Raw genomic sequence first — 24,003 nt, forward strand, 5'->3', positions numbered from 1 at the left:
TGGTGGATGGCATTTATCAGAACATACCTTGAAATAATGAAAACATGAAAGCTTTATCAATGACATTTAAAGATTATTGTAATTGTGCACAGATGATTAAATGTTATTTAGCAAACGTCCGTCTTTGTCCACACGCATTAGTTAGATATTACAAGTTATTAATATTACAAGTTAATATTAGTTAGATATTAAGTTACTGCTTTAAATGTGTGGAGGAAAAACAGCAACGTTGAGTAAAAAATTCAAGCAAGTATTATTAGGACGACTCTGGAACGGACATCCAATAAAGTGAATACAAGTTTTGGTACGGTTTAAGAAATGTGGATTCATGAATTTTGTATGAATATATGTATTTGTTATTCTATAGACCTATCTTATGTGGACAATTTAGCTCAAACTTTCGCTTTAAAACGTCCTCTAAAGTGACAGGAAGTAGCATAACGGATTTACTATTAGTCGTCTTAAACGTCTAGTCATTCTTAATCTGTTAAGAAGTATCACCTTAACTTAATTACCATTAATAGAAATCACAGTGACATGTTAAGAGAGAAACTGTACACAACCTCGCCGAAGACCGCTAATCCAATTGGTTGGTGTTCACAAAATTCCTGATGCGTGATTGGAGGACGTGTTCTGTCAATCATAGCAACCGCCTCCTGAGTTCCTGACTCGCACACTGTCAAAGCAGCGCTGAGGTCAAGGGGAAATGAGCATGGCCGCCTTGTTAAGAGGCTATCGAAGTCTTTATAAAAGGTGCAATAAACATGCGGACATCACGCTTGGTACGTTATTACTTATTTAATTATCCTTTACCAGATTAAAGATATCAAAGCGTCCCTATTGCTATTGCAAAAAGTAGAATTGAAATATTATTTTATCATCCAATTGATGTGTTTGAAGTCTGCAACCACCGCATATATTGTTCTGAAGTGCTGGCAGTTTGCTAACATTAGATTAGCGTAACCTGAAGTGCAAAACATATATTATGCATAACAGCAGTGTAATATTATTGTTAAGGCATCTGAAACTGTATACTGGGTGTGCAGTACAGCTGTTATTTTGTTTTTGAGCTGCACGAGGTATTAGAAGCAACTGTAAACAAAAAGGTTTAGATTATTGACTGTCGCCTCATTTGATTTTCCATAACATCCTGGAATGTTACTAACGTTTCCCATTCAGATTATTGAACAACATCTTGACATAACATTTCTCATGTAAACACATTTTTTTTTAAACATTTCTTGCAAACGTATGGTGTGCTTATGTGTTTTTTAGTATCATGTAGATCAATGGCTTCTAAGACTCCAGTCGGTTTCATTGGAATAGGTAACATGGGCACACCCATGGCGAGAAATTTACTGAAGCACGGATACCCTGTTATTGCTACTGATGTCTTCCCTGAATCCTGTAAAGAACTTTGTGATTCGGGAGCACAGGTATGTGTTTCTACCCGTGTCTCTAAAACTTCATCACGCATATAATCTTTGGAAAGAATTGCCTTTGCTCTTCCTCACAGATCCTAGATTGCCCTGCTGACGTGGCTGAAAGAGCAGACCGCATTATCACCATGCTGCCATCCAGCCCCAACGTCATAGAGGTTTACACAGGACCCAATGGGATACTTAAGTATGTGAGGACGCAAACACCCTGAATTAAATGTAATAGTTATAAATTAACATAATAGAATTTGGTGCTGTAATTTTGATTAAAATTAATTAATTTGAGTAAGTGTAAAATACAGGCTTGGGTAGGCTTGTGTGTATTTGGGTGATGCAACAGCTTTGAACTTCGTTTCATGTCTGAGCTTCAATGAATTGACAGTTAGCATTCACCTTGTCCCTCTGTTTTTCAGAAAAGTAAAAAAGGGAACACTACTCATTGACTCCAGCACTATAGACCCTTCAGTGTCCAAGGAGATGGCCGTTGCTGCGGAGAAGATGGGTGCAGTATACATGGATGCTCCAGTGTCAGGAGGTATGAACAACATAATGCCACACGTTGTTTGATTGACAGATCTTGTTATGGAGTATTTGGAAGTGGTTTCTTTGTTCGATGATTAAACTGTATCCTCCCACGTGTTTTTATTTGGTACGTTTAAATCCAAACATAGGATGCCCTTCCTTCCTGTCAACATATGTAAATGACAATCTAACAAGAAAGTTCTAACAATAACCGCAAAAAGGTTGTTTGCGTGCACTCTTGTTGTAATGTTATGTGTAAATCATAAAAAAGTATTCCTTTAACAGGCTGTGTACATAAATTGTTTTGTGAAATTGAGTGAAGAAACCCACGAGTGCAGAAACACAAACACCCAGCCGTTATATTATGCAGAGTCTCTGTGAAGGCTCTGTGACAGGGCCTTTAATGGCCTGAGCCGTAATGGAGGACAGGGCTGTCACTAGCTTTCACTTTGATGGAGCCGTAATGTTGGCTTACGCAGTGCCAGTGCCTTTCATGTAGATAAAGGGCCATAAAAAGCTGAGGAACTGCACATGCTTAAGCTGCACAACTCTTACCCATTCCTTAGGCATTAAAGGTTTGCTGGATGTGTTTACTGAGTGGCGTCTGTAGCACAGACAAGGTTTTAAAGGGCCTGTGTGTGGACTATATTGAAACTCTCAATAAAAGAGAGAATTTGTGTCCATGCCCTTGGACTAGACTGTGATCTGAACCTTCTTTGTAATTGTCTCAGATTATCTCTTTCTATTATTTGTGATTGACGCATAATGATTTGGTGTGAGATCTTTTTCTATGGAACACAAAAGAAGAAATGTTGAAGGAATGTTGTTGGTGCTGTCAAGCCCTAAAAATAAAAAAAAACATGAATTTGTAAACGTTGCAATGCTACAATATAATAGGTATATGGGTAGTTGACAATTAAACCATAAATGTCTTAAGTAGCACAGGAACATTTTTAGTAAAAGACAAAAATACATAGTATGGTTCAAAATGATCGATTTTTCCTTTATGCCCAAAATCATTTTTTGAAATCTATTTCGGACAATTGACCCATGAGACTGGTTTTGTTGTCCAGGCTCACAAATGTGCCCTATGGTGTGACAGCAAAAATTTGACAAAAACAAGATAAATCTCTCATAATCTTTTTTATATTCAAAATAATAAAAGTTAATATATAATAAAAAAAATGCATTATTAGCTGTTTTTTTTCTGCATTTTTGCTATGTCACACCTTAGGACACATGTGTGTTATATTTGTCAACTATTCATTTGCATTAAAGGTAATTGAAAACTTGGACTGAGGGGATGAACTTTACTGAGAAACAAATCTGAAATGTATTCCATTTCATCTGTTCATTTCATTGTTCTTTAAAATGGCTTCAGAGGCCTTAAACTACAGTCACTGTTTATAGGTTACATTTGTCTTTTTGGTGCTTGACAGCTAGGTCATTGTAGTTAACAGACAGGCTTGAACATTATCCGAACATCTAATTTGGTGTTCCACAGAAGAAAGAAAATCATACTTGTTTGAAGCAGCATGAGAAGGAGTTAGTGATGACAAAATTAGCATTTTTAGGTTAACTGTTCTTTCAGGACCGGACACATACTAGTACAGGAAAACCAATTGTAAAGAATTACAATACAGCAGAATGACACTTCAGCTGTCCAGAAGGTGGCACTCCAGCCATCATGACGCCATGGTGTGTGATGATCCATTCCCAGCAATCTCCCACCATCTGTCCTCTATGGTCTCTGTTGTGGGATTCAAAATATTTGCATGCGTGTGAGATCATGTTGTATTTTTTACCGTTGATTTTCTTTTGATATAATTTTATACTCTCGGTTTTGTGTCTCTCTCTCGTGCGTCACTAAGGTTTGGCACATTAGACTGTGTTTCTCAAATAATACACTCGTAAAGTGACGAACGAACACTCTCCGTCTCTCTCTCCCTTTCTTTCTCTCTTTTTGTCGTCTTTCGCATAGATTTGTAATAAACTCAAAGGCACAAACCTCACTGTCTGCCGTAGTAGAATTGGACCCACAACAAACCCCCGGCTAACGTCACACGTTCTGAAACGTGGGCTGTGGGGCCGTTGCTTCGTCTACACAAGTGCTCGGCTAGTTAACAGTAATTACCCACATTCTTTGGTTCTTGCTGAGATTGTGGCCACACTGTCGCTTATTTTCACAAAGAACGTATGGTGGGAAAACTTTGACTTTGGTGAGCGTTTGTGTCTCAGTTCTGTGTGTGGTGGGATTGAGTTTAAAGATGGTTTTGCTTGTGTTTTAGGTCGCGTCGGTGCTCTGGTAACACGGTGCAGAAACCTCATGTCAAGTGCCATGCGTAACTCTTGATGTGTATTTGCGTAACACATTTGCTGTATTCGCCGTCAACCACCCCTTTTGTTTAATCTGGTTGTCTGTATTTCTTAATCTTAATTTCAACTCAAATTTTGGCTTGTGCTGAATGTTATGATCTTATCATCTTCTCTGCTCTCATTTATTGGCTCTGATGTAGCAGACTGCATGCATGAGCTGTCTCTATGGGATACCCGTCATCCTGCCTTCACCCATCGGCCCCTTATGTAGATCAGCGCTAATAAAGGAGACCGTGAGAATATTTTAGTTTTTAGATTTCAAAAAGTTTCAAATGAAATGTTACTTAAAACGGAATGTCCCTCATGTGACCAAATTATATGTTCACCCAAAAATTTTTATTCTTCTGCAGAACACAAAAGAAGCTATTTTGAAGAACGTAGCCAAACAACATTCCTCCAATTGATTTAAATTATATAAACCACTCAGATATTTCTAAAAACATAGTTTTTTCCACAGAAAGAGTCACATATATGAATTAACACAGAATTGTTCATTCTTGGGTGAACTGTCCCTTTAAGAAGAAGCTACCAGGCATGTAAAAAAAATCAACAAAAAATCATCCTCAACAAATTAATTTTTTTGTACCTGTCATGGACCTGCCAGCATTGGAAATAAGTTTCTTTGATCAAAAATAACACATTGTCAAACCTAACCTGCTTCAGTTTACCGATCAGATTGTGTGTTTGCTTTTATTGGTTTGTTGTGTGAAAGTTTTCATGTTTCATAGCTACAGTGTTAATGGACTCTATTACACTGTCAACATTACTTTATTCACTCCTAATTGTAAATTCACTCTCTTGAATGGACAGCAGATGCCGTACACGATAGGTAATCTGGTTTTTGGATTGCTCAGAAACGAGCTCATTAATGGAGAGGTGGGTCTCCAGATATATCCTAATGTAGATCAGCTTTTCCTGCACTGTTTTCGAGCGCTGCGAGTGCTCTCATTAATATATCTGCCCTCTGTTGGCCAGAGCAGAAGGGGGAGGAAGAAACGGCCTGATAGATAGGTAAGTGACAGAAGAATTAGCATAACAAGATCCTCGCTGGGAAGGCCAGGGGAGACGGGTGTGTGTTTGCGTGTGTGTGCAGGGGGCGGTCGGTGTCTGTCCTGAGCTCCAGATGGAAACAGGCCCATAGCAGCTGTCTAACTAGGCCCCTTACAGCAGTGGATGTGTGTTGCCTGTGCATGTTTGTTTGTTTGTTTTTTGGTTAAATCCGATCTAAATCTGACATTAGGTGAGGAGAATTTTAGACATTTAATGTCTGTTTGGTCTGCGGCATGACATGGATGTGATTGGTGAGCTAAGAAGTGAATGAAAAGCTGTCCATCATTTTCCAGTGTCATCTGGTATCCACTTATGACCCCTGTTGAGAAGCTGTCACTCAAAACACCAGTCTGATGGCAGACATTTGTGTGTCAGCGTGTGTTTTTTATAAATATGCATACGTTAAGCAGCTTTTAAGCGCTCTATTTATTGATCTTTTTGTTGCTGTTGATGGTACTGTTATGTGTGGAGGTGTTAAAGTCTAATAATCTGCATTCTTATGAGCCAATATAGTGATGATCCTGGGCCCTGGGAGAACATTGATTCCAGATTATTCCTCACTTGTTCACACTCTGAGGGACACTATGATCATGTGCTGAAAAAGAGGGTGATTAAAGTCCTGCGGATCTGAATGATGATGATAATGAAATAATCTCACAGCACAAAGCTCTCACAGTTTGTGTACAACTCCGTCATGTGACCGTGCGAAGGTTTGCGTTCGTGTGTGATTGTGGTTGCTCGTAAAACCGTTTTGCCTCCGTGAACCTGACAGAACACCACATTAGTGCTGCTGGCTTACAAACCGTTGAATGTTTTTAATCCGCGTGGTTTTCTCATGGGCGCTTTTTTATATCTTTAAGAAATGATTACGTTTGTTTGGTGCTTTTAATTTGTTTGAGAAAATATCTCCTCTTGGTCGTAATTATAAGGTTTAGCCACATGAAGCTAGTAAATATTTTTTTGTCTTCGCTCTACTGTTAACCAACATCAGCGTTCCCACTGCATCCAAAGCCAAAGTTACAAAGCGTTCCTTGGTGCATGAGAAAAACGACAAAATCGCCTTATCAGAATTCAGCTTTAGGCGTCATGAAGACTGTGTGCATTCATTCGTCCGCTTATCCATTATGGACAAATATAGCTTTGATCGTAAAATGAATGAATCATTGACGTTCTCTGATACAGCGTCTTAAAAACAGCATTTTATCGAGGTTTGCCTAATGTTTTTACTGCAGTGATTCTGGTATTGGAAACACAATAAGAAGGTTCGTAGAATGTCCTCTGGAGATCTCTTTAATGCCCTGCCAGCGCAGTCATTTACAGAGACCATCGCCTTTGAATCCCTATTGTCTCTTTCAGATCAATGGTGGTCTTTTACAGTCAAAAAGAAAAAGTTATTGATCAGCTCAGTAGGCTAACAGATAGATTGCTAAAGGACAAGCGTTTGTGTGTGTGTATGGTGGGGCAGGCTGGAAAAAGCGGTCACTTCATCGTGTAGTCTTTATTACCGTCAGCAGTTATAGAGGCTTGTAGAAAGAAGACAGAAGGTTTCTTTGGGATTTTTTTTACACACAATAAAAGCTCCTAATTAATTTTTTTTATGCATTAAAGGAATTTTTCAATTTCATCATTTCATCATCGTTATCTTTTACTCACCTTGCTGTAATTTGAAACCTTTATGACTTTTTTTTTTCTGCAGAACACAAAAGAGGATATTTTGAAAAATGTTGGTAACCAAGAACGGTTGGTCCCCATTGACTTCTATTGTATGTACACAAAATACCAAGCAGTTTTCTGTTACCAACATATAAAAAATATCTTGCATGTTCTGCATAAAAAGAAAGTCAGGTTTGTAATGACAAGAGGGCCGGTAAATAATTAAGTTACTTAAGTTTCGATATTGCAAAGCTTGTGGTACCTGACAGTATAAACAACTGCTAGCATAATTCATATTAATACATTCTACATTCAGTGCTTTATGTACATAAATGTGTATGAAAAAGATCCAGCTGTCAATTTCACATAGGATGCAAAAAAATATTTGTTTTAAGTCAAATATATTTTATTAGACTTTTATTTTTTAAATATATATTTTATAAATATATATTACATTTATTTTACTTTGAAATAGAGGATTTTACTTTATATTTAAGAGAAAAATGATATATGCATGTATATATATGTGTCTAGATGAAGAGTTTGGTTTGTTCATTGTTCAAAACCATTTTTTAATGTGCATTCCAATTAATATCAATCAAACTCCAGTTGGTTTGTTTTGATTTGACCCTTAATAACTAAAATCATACAGCCTACCACAATAATAAAAACACGATAACATAATAAAAAAATTCTAATTTTGGAACCAAACTCTTCATATATACATGTTCATATTTGGATAGAAAAATAAATGTTCTTATTATTTTTATAAAAATAATAAAATGGCTATTTTATTTGATCTGTATTTTAAGTAAACATGTTCTTTTTTGTCCCATTTGTTTTTTCTAGGGTTGTCAGTTTAACATTTTAATTTAGAATGATTTATAATTTTTTTAACTAATGTATTAAAAACATGATTAGAGTAATTAATCATCAAACACCATCTAATTTGATTCAAACGTGCTTGACAGGTTTTTACATATCTGACTTGCATTAATATTACTAACAAGACACACAATCACACACACGTTTGCTGTCTGTGAGTGTGTATGTAGCGTAAGGGAAATGACAGACATGCAGAGCTAATGAGAGAATTATTGATGACTGATAACTACAGCAGGAATCAATACAGAGCAGAGAGAAAGTCATAAAGTCTGTTTTTTCCTTTCTTTGTCGCTCTCCATTTTACTCCTTCTTGCATCAGCTCTTTTCTCTCTGCCTTTAATAATTAACTTCAGCATTATTAGCTTTTTAGTATAAACAGCCTATTCATTAGTGTCAACACACACAAACAGACCGCTCACCTCAATACATTATGCTTTCTTTTGTTGGATTATATCACATTCAGTTGTGTGATGCAAAATCATATGCATGTTTATATGCAGGTATTCATATGCATGTTTGAGGATTTTAGTGCAGCAGATGAGGTTTCGGTCTTAAAAAGAAATTTCAGGCCAATTTTACTGCTTTAATTGCATTATAATCGGGTAACTCCCTGGACACACATATCTGTGTCAGCAGCCTTAAAAGGACCCCTCCCTTGTAGAACATGGCACGCTTTAACGTGATTGGCCACGCTTGGTCCTCTTTGAGGCGTGGCGCTTAATTGAACATGATAAAGTGTAAAGTTAATTACCCCTTAGAGCTGTCACTCAAGCCCCAGGGGGCGTGTTCACTTAGGGGGCGGAGTGTCGCTTCAGGCACAGCTGTCGTATGTGTTTGTGTGAAGGAGGACAATGGGTTCTTGTCCTCAGAGAGCTGTGAAGGATGATTTGGACAATCGGCTTTTAAAGGCAAACACTCAAATGCTGTCCCGCTGGTGCCAGACAGCTTATTAATACCCTCCTCTCCCTTAAAACAGACACACACACAGTTGACTATAGCTTGACCTGCTTAACTTAAATTAGTAGTGTTGTGTTTGTTGATCGGTCTGGCTAGTACATAATAATATAATAATAATAATAGTTACTTTTTATATTTAATGTTATTAATATTATTATCAATACATATATTTTATTTTATAATCTTTTTTTAATAAATAATTTGTTGAATGGGTTGTGTAACTTAAGTTTAGCCAAGTAACGGCTCTTCACTGGTATCCAAGAACAATACTGGCTAGACACACTTTTTAGCTAACTTGCTACCTAATGTAATTTGTAATGTCATTTATTTGTTATTTCTTTTGCTTGTTATCAGAAATAATGTACAGAGACTCTATTCTTTGAGAATTTGCAGTAACTTTATGTTGCTTTGAAACCTTCTGTAACCCACATTACTTTGGTTCTCTGGATATGTCAAAACATAGGTTTTGTAAGTACAACTGTAATTTCAAAGTTCCGCTAACTGAATTTCATTACCAAGAATATAGTAAGCATTTGGTACAATGGTATACATCAAAGAACAAGGTATTACTGTCTGATACCAAGATCATGACATGATACGACAGTCAAAAACACACAATAAAACAATAAGTATTAACATTTTGGCAATCATTGGTATTGAGGACTTTTTTTAATCATTTTAAAATACTCTCTTTCTCTGCCCAGGTGTTGGGGCTGCCAGTCTGGCTAAACTCACATTCATGGTGGGTGGAGTGGAGGTGGAGTTTAACGCTGCCAAAGAGCTGCTCACATGTATGGGAGCAAATGTAGTGTACTGTGGCCAAGTGGGAAGTGGACAGGTACTGTATATACACAAAATCTTACCTGTAACCTGTTACATACACTTAAAAAAAATGCGGTGTTCTTTTTAAACTAGCTTTAGGTCATGAACCCAACGGTTGGTATGCAAGTCATTTGATATATTGTGGGTTGTTTAAACCCAAAATGCTGGTTTGTTTTAACACATTGGTTGGTCAAATATAAACCATGTCCTGGGTTAATTTTAAAGAGATCACCCGAAAATGAAAATTATGTCATGAATTACGGTTCTCTAGTTTGTTTGCTCAAACAAAGAGAAAGATATTTGGACGAATGCGTGTTACCAAACAGTTTTGGATCCCATGACTTCCATAGTAGAAAAAATTACAATAGTAGTCAAAAGTGCCCCCGAACTTTTTGTTTTCTACATTCTTCAAAATATCTTCTTTTGTGTTCATCAGAAGTAATTTTTTCTACTAGGGTAGTCAATGGGGTCCAAGAACTGTTTGGTTACAAACTTGCAATATCTTTCTGTGTGTTCAACAACAAGAGAGTGAGTAAGGTGAGTAAATGATGACAGATTTTTTTTTTTGTATACTATCCCTTTCATCCAACTGTTGGGGTTGGCCCTTTTTGACTGTACACTGGATTGAAAATAGAGTGTAATGTAGCAACCAAATGCAAACAAGCTCACATTTTATCTTAGTTGTTATCCACTAGGATATAAGGTGTGCTAAAGGACCGTCATGTTATGGTAATAAGTTAAAAAATATATTATCCTATAATGTTGATTAAAGATCAATGGTTAGAAATGCGCTTGTGACTCAACTGTTGTCTTTCATTTTTGCAGGCAGTAAAAATCTGCAACAACATGATGTTGGCAATTGGCATGATTGGTACGGCAGAGACCATGAATCTTGGGATTAGGTGAATAAAATTATTTTGTTACCCATGATTATTCTCAGTAAAGTGCGTTGTTGTTAACTTAAAAATATTAGATTTTATAAAATTAGAAATATTAGAAAATAAAAAATTAGGAATTTTCTTTGTATAGTTTAGAAGAGAGAAAATAGCAAGTATGGGGTATGTCTAGAAACGGGGTAGTTTAGCATGAGAAGTTTCTTGAACAAGTAGTGCTAGTGTCGTCTCCCCTAACTACCAGGTCACATCTGACCGCGATTTCTTTAAGGAACAGGTTTTAAAACTACATTTATGTAAAAGATCCACAAATCTTTTATGCATATGACATCTATATTCAAATTTCTTCTGCAGCTGTGGAATCGTAGCGTGTATAGTAAAAGCATCCCTCTTCTCAGAGATATCAGGCCCGAATGCACTCATATACACTTATACAGACTCATTTAGATGCCTTGGGTTCTAGGCTGTCATTAATCTCCCATACTGCACTGCAGCCAGTCCTCTCGTTCTGCACAAAGCGTGTTAAGGAAATGTGAGTTTGGCCTATTTGAGAATATTACGTTTTCTCCATCGAAAAATGAAGGATAATTAATCTCTCACTATGGAGAATTATTGATATGTTTTTCACCTCTCACATAAAATCTTTTACTTGTTTTCATCACACTTCATTCTAATTTGTTGATATCATAAACAGCGGAGGGTATCTCCGGCCATGCGTGATGTTTCGCCTGGAAAGGTGTCCCCAAAAGACAGTTATATCCTTTCTCTCCTGCTCTCTCTCTTTCGCCTGCTCTCTCCATCTATCATCACTTATGCATGCATATGCTGCTGTCTACACTTTAAAGCAAAAGCTACCAGCGAGAATGAGCGCTGTTTTTTTAATGATGCCCACATTTTCACATATGAGCAGAATAGAGATTGAAAGGGCTTTGAAATTCCCAGTTCATCCGCCAACACACGCATACACACAGCCTGCGTACAGATGTTTAAAAAGATAATTGACATTTGTTAATAAACTAGTTTGTTGCCTCTTAAAGCCATCAATAAAATTGTGGGCTGTGTGTTTGCTTATAAGACTACGCGTTTACTGCTATATTCTGTGTGCACCAGGGTTTGATGAAGATAAAATGAGAAGCATCGTTCATAAGTATAAGTCGTTCGGACGGGGATCAAACATCAGACGCCTGTAGTTTATTTCCTCTCCATTTCTATTTCTTTTAATGTAATTAACTCGTCCTGTTTAACTAGACTCTTACATCTGTTCGCCTTACACTCACTGCCATGCATTAACCTGCGCACACTTTACACTCGATTTCATCTGCCAGATTTTCACAAGCTTCCTTTGAAAGTGTTACGTTTCATTCATGTCAATTTAACGTGCAAATGGATTGGATAATGTCCAAAGGAGCCGAACATGCGCTATACAAAGTTGATGTTTAGCATTTTAACAGTCAGGGCACCTCCCCTTCTCTTTCTCTCACACACACACACTATCATTTCTTGGGCTGAGAGAGTGATTTGTGTTGTACTAGAAAAGACGGGCTGCTGTTGAGGCGGTAACCTTTTCAGTCACTGACCCAGAACGTGTGTGTGTGAGTGTTGCTGGAGGAGGGGATGGGGACGATGTTGAACATATGTCACCGGTCATCCCCAGGAGACCGAGAGACACAGACATAAAGAGGGAAAGTAAGAGAGAGAGAGACAGAACTGGAGATTGATACGAGGTCAGTCAGTGGGCTGTTTACAGACATTAAAACCCCCAAAAACAACTGTCAAGTGACAGCTTGCTCGCACACACGCATACTTGCACACACATCATTGAGATTATAATTTCCAAAACAGTCTTTAAAAACAGAAAGGGACATTTTACACACAGCTGTGTGTCCTCCTCTCTTAATTATTGGATAGACTTATAAAAGTCTTTCTGCGTGTGTGTGTGCGCACATGAAGGCGCGGCCCGCTGAATGAGAGACAGGTGGAGTTACTGTATAACTGCCCTTAAATACTCATCATAGTTTAATAGACATAAGAAAAGCTAAAAAGCTCACTTTACTGTCTCACCACCGCTGCCCCTCCACACGCGTGTGTCGAGTCGCTCTTGATGTGGTCATATTTATGTTCTTGTTAAAGCAGGAGACTGCAGCTCCTTGCCCAGTTACACATCATTCTAACATTTCCCTTTTCTCTTTGTCATCTTTTTTGGGGGGATTTAAAATGGCTTTTTCCGTCAACTGCAGTTCCATTTCTTTCATCTCTGTAAACAGTCACAAATGCTGTCTGTCCGCTTTTTGTTGTTGTAGTTGATTAGTGGTGCCTTATAAGAGAAGCGTCACTACTCATACTGCTTACATACTGGTTGAAATTTTTTAAAGTTGGAGGAAATATACAATAATATTGGATAAAAATAGTGTGTAATATTACAAAAAATAGCAAAAAAATACACATATAGCAAAAAAATATTTTTCTCTAGTGTTAGGTAATTTTAGATATTGTACATCGATGAACAGTTTCACAGACAAGGCTTAAGGCTAGTCCCCAACTAAAATGAATGTTTGTGGTCTTAACTAAAAATAACTTGCCCCGACATACCTTCAGTGTCATTTATTTGTCCTAAGATGCACACCTGGAAGATTTTTCTAATGCATTTTTATAAAAGCGACTTTCATATCCTCATTTAACTAAGACATAGTCCAAGTTTAAGCTAAGCCTTGTCTTTTTAATCGGGCTTTAAAGTGTGCACTCAAAAAAACGAATTCTACCCATGGTTGAATCAGAAATTTACATTTTCTAGGTTAATTTAAAATAAGATTGTTTTGCAGATATCGTGATAAAATTGTTACAGTGAGTTTTTGGGGATTGTCCATATTTTACCCAAACATGGGTTGAAACAATCTGGTATCTTTAGAGTGTAGTCTTTTTATGTTGTTCATATCTATATTAGTTTATACATTTTTTTGTATTGTTTTCAAAGCAGTATTAGTGAAAATTGTGCATTGCTTTTTTGTTCATCTGTGCCCCCTGTTAAGAAAGATGTCTTTTTTACTTCATCTTGAATTTTTAATCTCTTTAAATGATGGAAAATGACTTGGGGTATTTTTTTATAATATTGTCATGTGGATACACGGTCAACTGTAAAGGAGTCAGAGGCGCGAGGGCCATTTCAGTCAGATCTGCTTTAAATTCAGCTCTGAAATCACCCGTTACTCTTGTAGGGGGCGAATTGGTGGGGGCGAGTTAATAAGACAGCTGCTTGTGTCAGAGTTTTATTACCCCTGCATTTGTGTGTGTGGGACAACAAGCGAGAGAGTGGAAAATGATGAACTGCAGCTCTTGTTAAATATCAATACTGTATTATCCAAGCCCACTTTACACTAAAGGATGATTTGATTCTGGGCCTGAAGGTCAGCAGCTTGTGTCACCTCTGCTCTTTGACCTCTCTCTGATTCTCACTCAGACTGGGTTTAGATCCGAAGCTACTGGCAAAAATTCTCAACATGAGCTCGGGACGATGTTGGTCTAGTGACACGTACAACCCCGTCCCTGGTGTCATGGAGGGAGTACCGTCTGCGAACAGTTACCAGGGAGGCTTTGGCACTACGCTAATGGCTAAAGTATGCAGAATGTTCTTTGCTTATTGACTTGTCAAAATATACATTAAGAATTATCTAAAATTATGCTGTCTGTGCATAGGACCTTGGTTTGGCTCAAAACACTGCTACCAATACCCGGATCCCAATTCCTCTCGGCTCTTTGGCACATCAGATATACCGCATCATGTGTGCTCGTGGCTATGCAAATAAAGACTTTTCATCCGTCTTCCAATTTTTACGCGAAGAGGGGGTACAGTAGAGTGAAGCTGGCCCAAACGCTGTATGTGCAAAACAAATGTTATGAACAGCCGGTGTAGTGTTAAAATGCATGCATGTCTGTTTTGAAAGGGATGTTATGTTGAATCTAATGTGTGTTTAGCATTGAAAATCTAACACTTCCCTTTTAGGCTGTAGCAATGGAGTCAAAAATGTACTGAAATGTAAAAACTCTTTATGCAGACTGTGCAAGTAATTCTTCAGGTTTGCACAACTGTTGTGCTCAAATTTATACACACATTCTACAGACGATTCGACTTTCCATTTCATTGGAAGATATAACTCCTGTAAAGCCCACATTGTGTAGAGCCAATGAGAGCATTTTATTTCTGAGCCGAAATTGTTTTGTGGTCCTTACTTTTCGTTTATTTAAGTTTATGCTGCTAAAAATACTTCAGGATATATAAGACATACCTCATACACATCAGTTTTTACTTGAACTGAATCCTAACTGTGATCTTTTTTTTACAACAAATAGCAGTTCCCTCCAATTTCTGGAGTTTGCACGTTTCATATAAAAACTGACCTGACTGTTTATTATTATAAAATGTATTCTATATTTTTCGGTTAGATTTTCTACTGGACAAAAACTGTTAACCCACCCTGGAGTGTCTGTAGTTATATATATTTGTAATGGTGCTGTGTGGCGAAATGACAATCAGTGTTTAATGTCTCCGATTTATAAAGGTCCTTTTGAGACTCATGAAGAAAGAGACAACGCCAAGACTCATGTTGTGCCCTTTATGCAAAGTTGTTGACTATATTTCCTCAATAAAGAGAGAAACTCTCCATTGAATCTTTTTACTGTGAGATGATCTGATTCTAGGCCAACAGATGACAACCTTGTCTGACTTTTGCCCTGTGACCCCTTGGGTTTAGTATTTAGCTCAAACTCATTGCTCAAGGACACGATCGGGTCTGGATATTTAAAAGAAATGTGTTAAAAGAAAAATGAAATGCAAAGCATCTGATCATATTAGTTTTTTCAGATTTAATAATATCAACGTATTTTAGTGAGGGATGGATATGGGGTAAGATGTTCCAAATATCCTGACATAAAAACTATTGAAACATCCTTTAAAGGCTGCGTAAGTGTGTATGTTTACACAGATTTAAGGATAGCTAATGTTAGGCCAAGGGTGGGCCACCACACAATGACTTCATCTCCAGATTCAAAGTTCAGCATAATGAAAACTTTACAGGTGTACATGAAGCTGGGCTGATATTGTTTAGTAAAGAAGTAAACATTGCACAGTCTTCATAAATATTTCAAAACAGAGTATCAATGTAATATCAGTTTACCTGTATGTGGATGTCCACTCGCTGTTCTCCATCTGCCTGCGTGCATGGTCCTTCAGTCTCTTTGGTCTGCCGGATTTTCCCATTGTTTTTTGCCCAGACACTGAACCCTACACAAAAATGATGATGCCCTTATTTCCATCATCACATAAAAAAATAAAAAAAACACATCACCAAAGTCTTTTCTTTAATGGTGTTTTTGTTATTCTGGCAGTTCTGTTTGTGTCTGTAGACAGCCTCAGACAGACAAGCCCAGTCTGAACTAGCGCAGAGGTTGTTAAAACTGGTGTTATCCTCAACTTTTAATTGTGGGTCTTAATTTTATGGCCAGCGCTCGTGATGTGCAGTTATGTGGCTGTAGTTTCAGACAGTCCTACACACTATAAGTGCACTAATTGTTTAACTGAGTCTGCTGGTTGTTAACTGGGAAAGTAAAGACTGTATCGGGTTGAGCGGGTATTTAAATCAAAATGCAGTTATTGGAGCTGAACTGGATAGAGTTTTGTATCTTGACTGGTCGAGCATGTACTACTTATGCTGATGGTCATAAATTGAAATCCCAGTGATCAGGTTTTAAATTATGTAGGTAGGTAATACTTTTTGTCTCCATTACACAGACTCTATCCTTGCTTTATAAAAAATTAACATCACATTAATACTCACTTCAAACAAATGTAATCTTTTTAAGAAGTGTAGGCGCTGATGAACTCATACAGACATTCAACAAGTGTTTGTTCCATTTAAGCTCATAGTCAAAATGAAATCCCAAGTATTTATAGGAAGCAACCTGCTTAACATCCTGACCATGAGTTACAATAGAACTCCTGCCCCCCCCCCATTGATCTGGGGTTTATAATAATTTTCTCAATATTCTTTAAATTAATCGGCAGGTAAAGGTTATCACACTAAGCAACAAACCCTTCTTCAGCTGCTTTAAAATCTTTAATACTACAATCTCTTGTAAACAGGTGCAAAAGTACAGTGTATTTTACAATTTAACAATGTATACATTTGATTGCTGACTAACGCAGTCATTTGTATAAAGAGTGAATAAAAATGGCGAACTTACACACCCTTGTGCACGGTGCTCCTGTACTACTTATTGCAACATCAGACAACAGTAAATTAAATTCACCTGTTGTTTCTGGTGGTGCCATCCCAAAAAGGTAAAAAATCTCTCTCGCGCACCTTCTCCGGATCTGTTCCACCTATGTGGAATGATCTACCTGCTGCTACAAGATCTGCAGATTCTGTAGCCATCTTTAAGAAACGTCTGAAAACGCATCTCTTCCGTCAACATCTGACTGATCTGTTCTGACTCTATTTTCTTCTACACTCTTTAAAGGGAAAAAAAATGAATGAATGAATGGTTCTGTATACTGTGTTAGGTTATATGAGACCAGTCTTCTTTTTTTGATTGCACTTATGCTTTTGTTGTACTTATGCTGTCCCAATTGCTTCCATTGCTTACCCCACATGTAAGTCGCTTTGGATAAAAGCGTCTGCTAAATGACTAAATGTAAATGTTTCCTATTTATTAAAAAACTAAAAATACCATTTAATTATAAAAGGATTAACCCTTAAAGCAACCAATTTATTGATAGGAAATATAGTTTAGAAAGTTCAAGAATTTATAACATTTAAAAGTAATGTCTAAACATCTTAATGGAATATCATGAATACACTTTCTATTCATTTTAAAGACACTTTTTGAAGTGTTTTTGAAGGCTTTTGTAACTCGCAGTAGTCACACAGACGTGCCATGAATAGGCATCATTAGATGCCCAGACGATGTGCAGTCCAGACTGACCTCGGTGAAAAACTACAACTTTTTGAGCGTCAGCCATGTTGAGCGTGATTCATATTTGGGTTTTAATTTGTCCTTGTTTACAAGGGGAATGCTGGGTGCTGTGGTTTTCTCATTAACAGGACATGAAAGGCACTATAAAGCGAACAGCGGTGAAACCGGCCCACACTGACGTCTGTGCACTGGTCTCCCATTCACTTGAGAGGTCATAACCATCTTAAGAGTAAAGCAACCAAATCAAGATACTATCCAGTCATTTAAGTCATGGAAACTCAAAGATCTGTTTATGCACAAATTTTAGATGTTCTTAACTGTCAATAGGAATAGTTCACCCCAAAATGAAAATTCTGTTCTTTACTCACATTCGAGTGATTCCAAATATTTATACATTTCTTTGTTTGGATGAACAAAGATATTTGGACGAATGCTTCTAACCAAAAAATTGGTTGCAATTCTTTATATTATATTATTATAAAAAGTGCCCCAGAATGGTTTGCTGTTCTACATTCTTCAAAATATCTGCATAGGGTCCAAGAACTGTTTTGCTAAAAGCATTCTTCCAGTTTTTTATTGTCCATACAATGGAAGTCAATGGGGTCCAATGTTGTTTGGTTACTAATGTTTATCAAAATATATTTTCTTGTGTTCTGCAGAGTAAGGATTATCCCTGTAGACTAGATGGAAGTTTTTCAAAGAAGTTTGTCAAAACAATTTTGTGGGTGTTCCTTTGTATCAAATGCTTCAGAACCTTTGCTAAATTACACAAAATGAAAATTGAGATATTTGTGGCTTTGAGTCTCATGGTTAAGTGTTGAGTTTGTATGTTGATGTCCTCCTAAACATTGTCAAAATCCACTTTGATTTTGCAGATGGGTAGTTAACAAATAAATTGTACCTGAGTCCTGTGGTGTGACAATTTAGAAAACAAACTGTTATTATTACAAGGTTTTATATTATTATATTCATCATAAAAAATAGCAAAATACAGATTTATCTTCCTTCCTTTTTTCAAAAAAATCCCTGTAAATTATCCATATGCATTTAATATGAAGTTTCTCTTAGTGAAAACAGATATAAAAATATTGATGACTCATCCTGCACTTTACCTATTTTTGTCCAATCAAATGCAAAACTTCTGCAACAAACTATAGCATCAATGTTGTGATTGAACTAGCTAGTAAAAAGTAATGGACAAGCCAATTTAAATCATACTCAAACTTCACATAACAACACAACAAACATCATCTTTGCAGCGTGGAAACCTTCAGAAAAGCACATGTGCAGCCAAAGAGACATTCCAAAGGAACCTTGTCAAAAATGTACAGATGGGAAACAATTGCAAACCAGCTACTGCATTTAGGAATCACTGATAAATGATGGAAAATAGAAATGAAAAAGTGAGAGAAATGAACGAAGGTGCACGAGACACACCGCACCGCTGGGAGTCTGTGGTTTTCTCTCATTACATTCCTGTTGCTAAGCCCTTTAAAAGTGCTTAAGATGATTAAGTGTGCGAGAGGTAGTAGATTAGCCAATTAGTCACATCCCACGACATATCTGCATATGTACTCATGTTGTGCAGTGGGAGGTCCCTCTCTGAATGCTTGTGTGTGTGTGTTATGGGGTCAGCTACAGTAATTGCCCTTTCCCCGGTGTATGTGTATGTAGACTCATTTAGATTCCTCTGTGGTGAGCCCTCAGTTCATTCCACTGTGTTCATTATCATACTCTAATAACTAGAACGGCGGCTTTTACAGAGAGAGATGCATGCGTTGGTGCTCTAGGGGTTGGAGGTGGGTGGAAGGGGTTTTGATTTGCTTCCAGTGTATTGGAAAGACAAACCGTTACTTCTCAATAGAAATGTCGGCATATGCTACTAATATTTATAGTTTAAAGGTCCAATGTGTATTTTTTTTACTTAATAAAGCTTTATGTTTTGATTATCTTAGAATGAGCTATTTCTATTCACAAACACCAGGGGTCCCCTTACATGGAATTTGATATGTTGTTTCTACAGTATCCTAAACAGACAAACTGCTCTACAGGGCAGGTTTCATAAATATGTTATCTCTTTGGCAAATAAGTGAAAACATGATGACATTTTAGTCTGTGTCAGCCACCGTAGTGCTTCGAAAGCCAGGGGTGGAGTGAGCCATTGGTTGCAATTAACAACCTCACCGTTGGATTTAGCCAAGTTTCATACACTGGATATTATAGTGTCATGTGAAACACAAAAGGAGAGGTGGTGAATAATATCGATGCTGCTCTTTTTTCCATACTGTGAAAGTTAACAGTGGGTGGCAGTCACTAACCTTTTGGCTGACATCTTTTGTGTTTTATAGAAGTATTAAAATCATTTGGGTTTGGAACAGCATGAGCATAACATTTTGGGATCATATTAGATTACATAGTATATATTTTATACTAGTTTATTCTAAGTTTAGTGATCACAATTGAGATTTGCTTTAGAAAAATTATCACTGAGCCTTTTCAGAAAATGTTTGTGCTGAGCCTTATTTTGTGAATTAAGCGAATCTTAGTATCTCACTGTTTCTCTCTCTCTCCATATGATGTCATTTATGAGTAACGAGCGACTGCTACTGATATTCATCACCCTCTCCTGCACGTGTTCAGAAGGTCTTCATTATATTAATTACTCTTATTGGAAGAATGATCATTGGCCCAATCAGAATCCATCACATGCTGAATCCAGTGATGATCAGAATCCATCGCTGGCCCGTTTCCATGACGATTAGCCAAGTAAATGATGACAGTAGGATAGGTGCTGATAGCACACTGTGTCCCGCTGGGTGGATCTTGTATATCTATTTATAATAGCACAAGATAGGCTAGACAGTGTTGACAGGTACGGTCATATATCATCAAATGCAATACAACTATAGGCTATACAAACTATAAGCAAAGCCTTGCCATCACATCCGGGAAATAAATCATTAAATTTGAGTAAAATCATCCTGTGTGAATGCGTCACATGAAATACTGATATGGGGAGGTCATTTATAAATCACAGGAGGTCTCCAGATATTACTAATTATTTGCGAAAACTGTGAATGGTGCATATGTGTAACCTAACGTTATGTCTCTAACCAAATCCACAGAAGGCTCCAACTACGCAAACTACTATCCAATCAAACTAGTGGGCGTTTACTTCCCAGTGTCTTCAATGCGGCACTCCCATTGAAACCGAGCATTTGCAGAGCTGGCCTCAAAACCCTGGTATAAAATAGCCTACTACTTATTGATTATAATATTTTTTGATGTAAAAACCACGCGAAGGTCATAAATAGACCTCATATAACAGTATGAAACAATGAACAAGCAAAGTTCATCAGACCTTTAATGCATTTTCAAGCACAACATCTTTTTTTCCTTCATTGAGATAGAATAGTGAAAGAATGATTGGAAATCACAAGGGAGAAGATCAGAGGACAGCACCAGGAAAAGACCTCAAGTGAGGAATTGTACTTAGGTCACCGTGATGCTATACCATGTGTTAAAGCCTCGACCCAAGGGGGTATTTCTCAGAAACGATACCTCATTTTTTGAGCTGTCTGTTTTTTTTCAAATGCTTTGTGGGCAGCCCTATGGAAACATTTTTGACACTAAAACGCTTTCACAAATAATCTCATGGGCTCTCTATTTCCACACCAATCAGCCTATGATATTGCATTTTTCATTCAGCGCATTTTACATTGCCGTGTCAGTTAGGGTACCCAAGTGACTTCGGCATTTTTCGACTGACAATATTTTCTTCGGTTTTTATGCTTTTTATGTTTCTAAATTTAATTTGACAGTCTCTAAGCACTGCTTCAGGGCTTGTTTGGCAGTGCTAATTGGGTTGGACGAACCAAGGCAATCGAGTTCTATAAATTAGGCAATATAACAAAATAATCAATACTCTTAAACGTGTCACCTCAACAGCAGAATTCACATTATGGAGATAAAGCTCTTATAACCATCATGTCGTAATGAAAGAACAACCGTTTCCAATACCACTGCTGCACTTGATGTTTGCTTCATGGCCAATTGACTTGACAGTTCATCCATGCCTCTGTTAATTGAACAAGGTAAGAGGTAAAGAGATGGAGAGAGTGAGAGAGAGAGACGGTTAGGGTGGGAAAGAGGGTAGAAAAATGTGTGCAAGAGAGAAAGTGATTTAGCGCTAAAGCGCCATTGATTAGCTGTTCAGCGTTGCAGTGTTTCCCGGCTAACTCAGCCTCATCACAACAACACAAACACATAAACACCCATAATTGGCTCATTTAGAGATGGGAGGAGCCTCTGAATTATGGATCCAGGGATTAGCCACTGTTCTCTAGCAAGGGACAGCCAATGAAAAGCTGTTAACCCCGAATTTCTGTGAATGTTCAAGTGCAGTTGTGAGCTTGTGTGTCGAATAATGAAGTTCTTCGAGAATTGAGCAAAGATAAAGAGGCCAAAATTGGCAACAGCATCGACGCATGCTTTTTTATTCTCCCACAGCTCCAATCATTCATCACCCCATCATGGCCCCTCGATGGAGTGGAACTGGCTTGGGGCTTCTGGGATACAGTGCTGGACAGGGAATGATGGGAGCGTAGTCACGATGTCATCACTAATCCGGGCCTCTCATCCACTGAGCTAAATCTTCATCTATCAGCCAGACCCAGCGCCATTACACACACGTACACACATCCGCATACAGCTCAGTGGAGCATTGGGCCGGGCAGATGGAGTAAATATAGATAGAATTGGTTTGATTGGAATAGAAAAGGCCAGTGAGTTCCAGTGTGGCTGTCAGAGGGTAAGGAGGATAGATGGACATTAGGGTGTCCTCTCACACCTTTTCTAAACATACCCACACACAGCTTACTCAAACACATGCAAACTTTCTCCTTGGACGGATCTATTCTGGCGTCAAAATAGGATGAATAACTCTCCTTGTCATACTTTCACAGCTGCATCAAACCTGTACACTGGGTCTAGAATGTTCTATGGATTTATGCAAAATTTTAGTACGAATAAGTATTGTAATCTCAGCTTTGTTTGACACATTTCATCATGACCTCACAACACCAAAAGACCTTAATTACCACACACAAAAAATGGTCACAGATTTTAGACAGAGCTTCTACCATCTGTGTAATAGTATGCAGAAAGGTTTCTGAAGGCTTTGTGCGGTGCTATAAATATTCATAAAGTTGGTTTACATAAACATTTATTTACACATTATTAGGCCTAAGTAAAACCATCCAACAAGCATGCAGCATACATAGGAACTAACTCATTTTATAGAAAGCATTCTTTCTGGACAATACATAAGATAAAATTCAGTGTGCAGAGGTGTAGGCAAATAGTGGCTGATTTAAAGACACTAAATTATAATTTAGCATTTAAAAAATTATAATTAATTATAATATAATTTAAGGTATTATATAGTATATATTTTTATATAGTGTATTTATTTATTTGCGACTTGAACATTATTTTTCATTTATATTATTTTAAAATAATTTATAATAAGTTTTAATGAGTTTACTGTGTACTGCAAGATTGTGAAAAACAAATAAAATAAATAATAACCAGGTGTATCCAAACGTTCTACTGGTGGTGAATTTAATTCTATGTCAGATGAATAAATAATTGTTTACAATGTAAATAATTAATCAGCAACGAACACTGTGCACGCCAGGAGGCTAATATATCAAAATACACTTACGTGTTGTTATCGAATCTGTTCTTTTAATAAAACACGACACAATAAAATGCAATGAAAAATATATGCAAAATATGCAAAAATATACATTATTAGGCTATGGAAAAAACACCAATGCTGTGTTAAAGCACGTGTGACTGCAGTGCACGATTGGCAGCCAGCGCAACGCAACTCGTCGTGATCTCGTGATAGTTTAATGGCATTTACGTGATCTTGACGCTGTTTGAAAGTTCCTTCACATCTTAATTGTAGTCATTACGTAAAATTGTCTTAATATCTAACGTAAAGTGTTCAGTGGAAGGCGCGAGCTCATAACACTTGCGACTGCCAGTCTCTCCAAAACACAACTTTAAATTTTGGCGGGATTAAGCAAATTTCACTTGTAGCGTTAGCTAGCGTTATATCATGTTACACGGTCACTTACAGAGTAATGTTATCCTTATATCGTAAAAGTTTCCTACCAAGCCAATTTTTTTCTTTAGTGTCGGCATAGTTACTTTGTTTCCGTCTGTACAATAATTAATCTATCGTCATATATAAAGAGCCCCTTATAGGTTTATGTGCAGCATGACAGTTTTATTTACTGTATGATGAACATGTACTGTATGGTGTAGGTCAACAATTTTGGGTAAGTGCACATTTCCAGTATTACAGCAATATCACTGGTTTTCTTATGTGTTTATTGTATGCATTGAGTTGTGTATATTTAACTGGGCTG

General features: G+C 37.3%; 1 protein-coding gene across 2 annotated transcripts; it reads left to right on the plus strand.

Moving 5' to 3' along the window:
- The first annotated feature begins 646 nt into the window (after positions 1-646).
- Positions 647-22,824, plus strand: hibadha (3-hydroxyisobutyrate dehydrogenase a). 2 transcript variants are annotated; one of them, XM_056741931.1, is made up of 8 exons: positions 647-782; positions 1,276-1,436; positions 1,517-1,626; positions 1,853-1,974; positions 9,587-9,720; positions 10,530-10,606; positions 14,052-14,208; positions 14,288-15,264. In XM_056741931.1, exons 1-8 carry the CDS (start codon positions 707-709, stop codon positions 14,444-14,446), a joined length of 996 nt encoding a protein of 331 aa, XP_056597909.1. In that variant the 5' UTR covers positions 647-706; the 3' UTR covers positions 14,447-15,264. The 2 variants fall into 2 exon arrangements, with proteins under 2 accessions (XP_056597909.1, XP_056597910.1); XM_056741932.1 differs by lacking the exons at positions 14,052-14,208; positions 14,288-15,264 and adding an exon at positions 22,073-22,824.
- The last annotated feature ends 1,179 nt before the right edge of the window (positions 22,825-24,003 follow it).

This window comes from Triplophysa dalaica, chromosome 25 (genome assembly GCF_015846415.1).
Source record: "Triplophysa dalaica isolate WHDGS20190420 chromosome 25, ASM1584641v1, whole genome shotgun sequence".
Classification (NCBI taxonomy): Eukaryota; Metazoa; Chordata; class Actinopteri; order Cypriniformes; family Nemacheilidae; genus Triplophysa; species Triplophysa dalaica.

Coding starts and splice junctions, on each gene's coding strand:
- hibadha (XM_056741931.1), top strand. CDS start 707: ATGAGCATGGCCGCCTTGTTAAGAGGCTATCGAAGTCTTTATAAAAGG. Junction 783..1,275: donor ACATGCGGACATCACGCTTG/GTACGTTATTAC, acceptor TGTGTTTTTTAG/TATCATGTAGATCAATGGCT. Junction 1,975..9,586: donor GGATGCTCCAGTGTCAGGAG/GTATGAACAACA, acceptor TTCTCTGCCCAG/GTGTTGGGGCTGCCAGTCTG.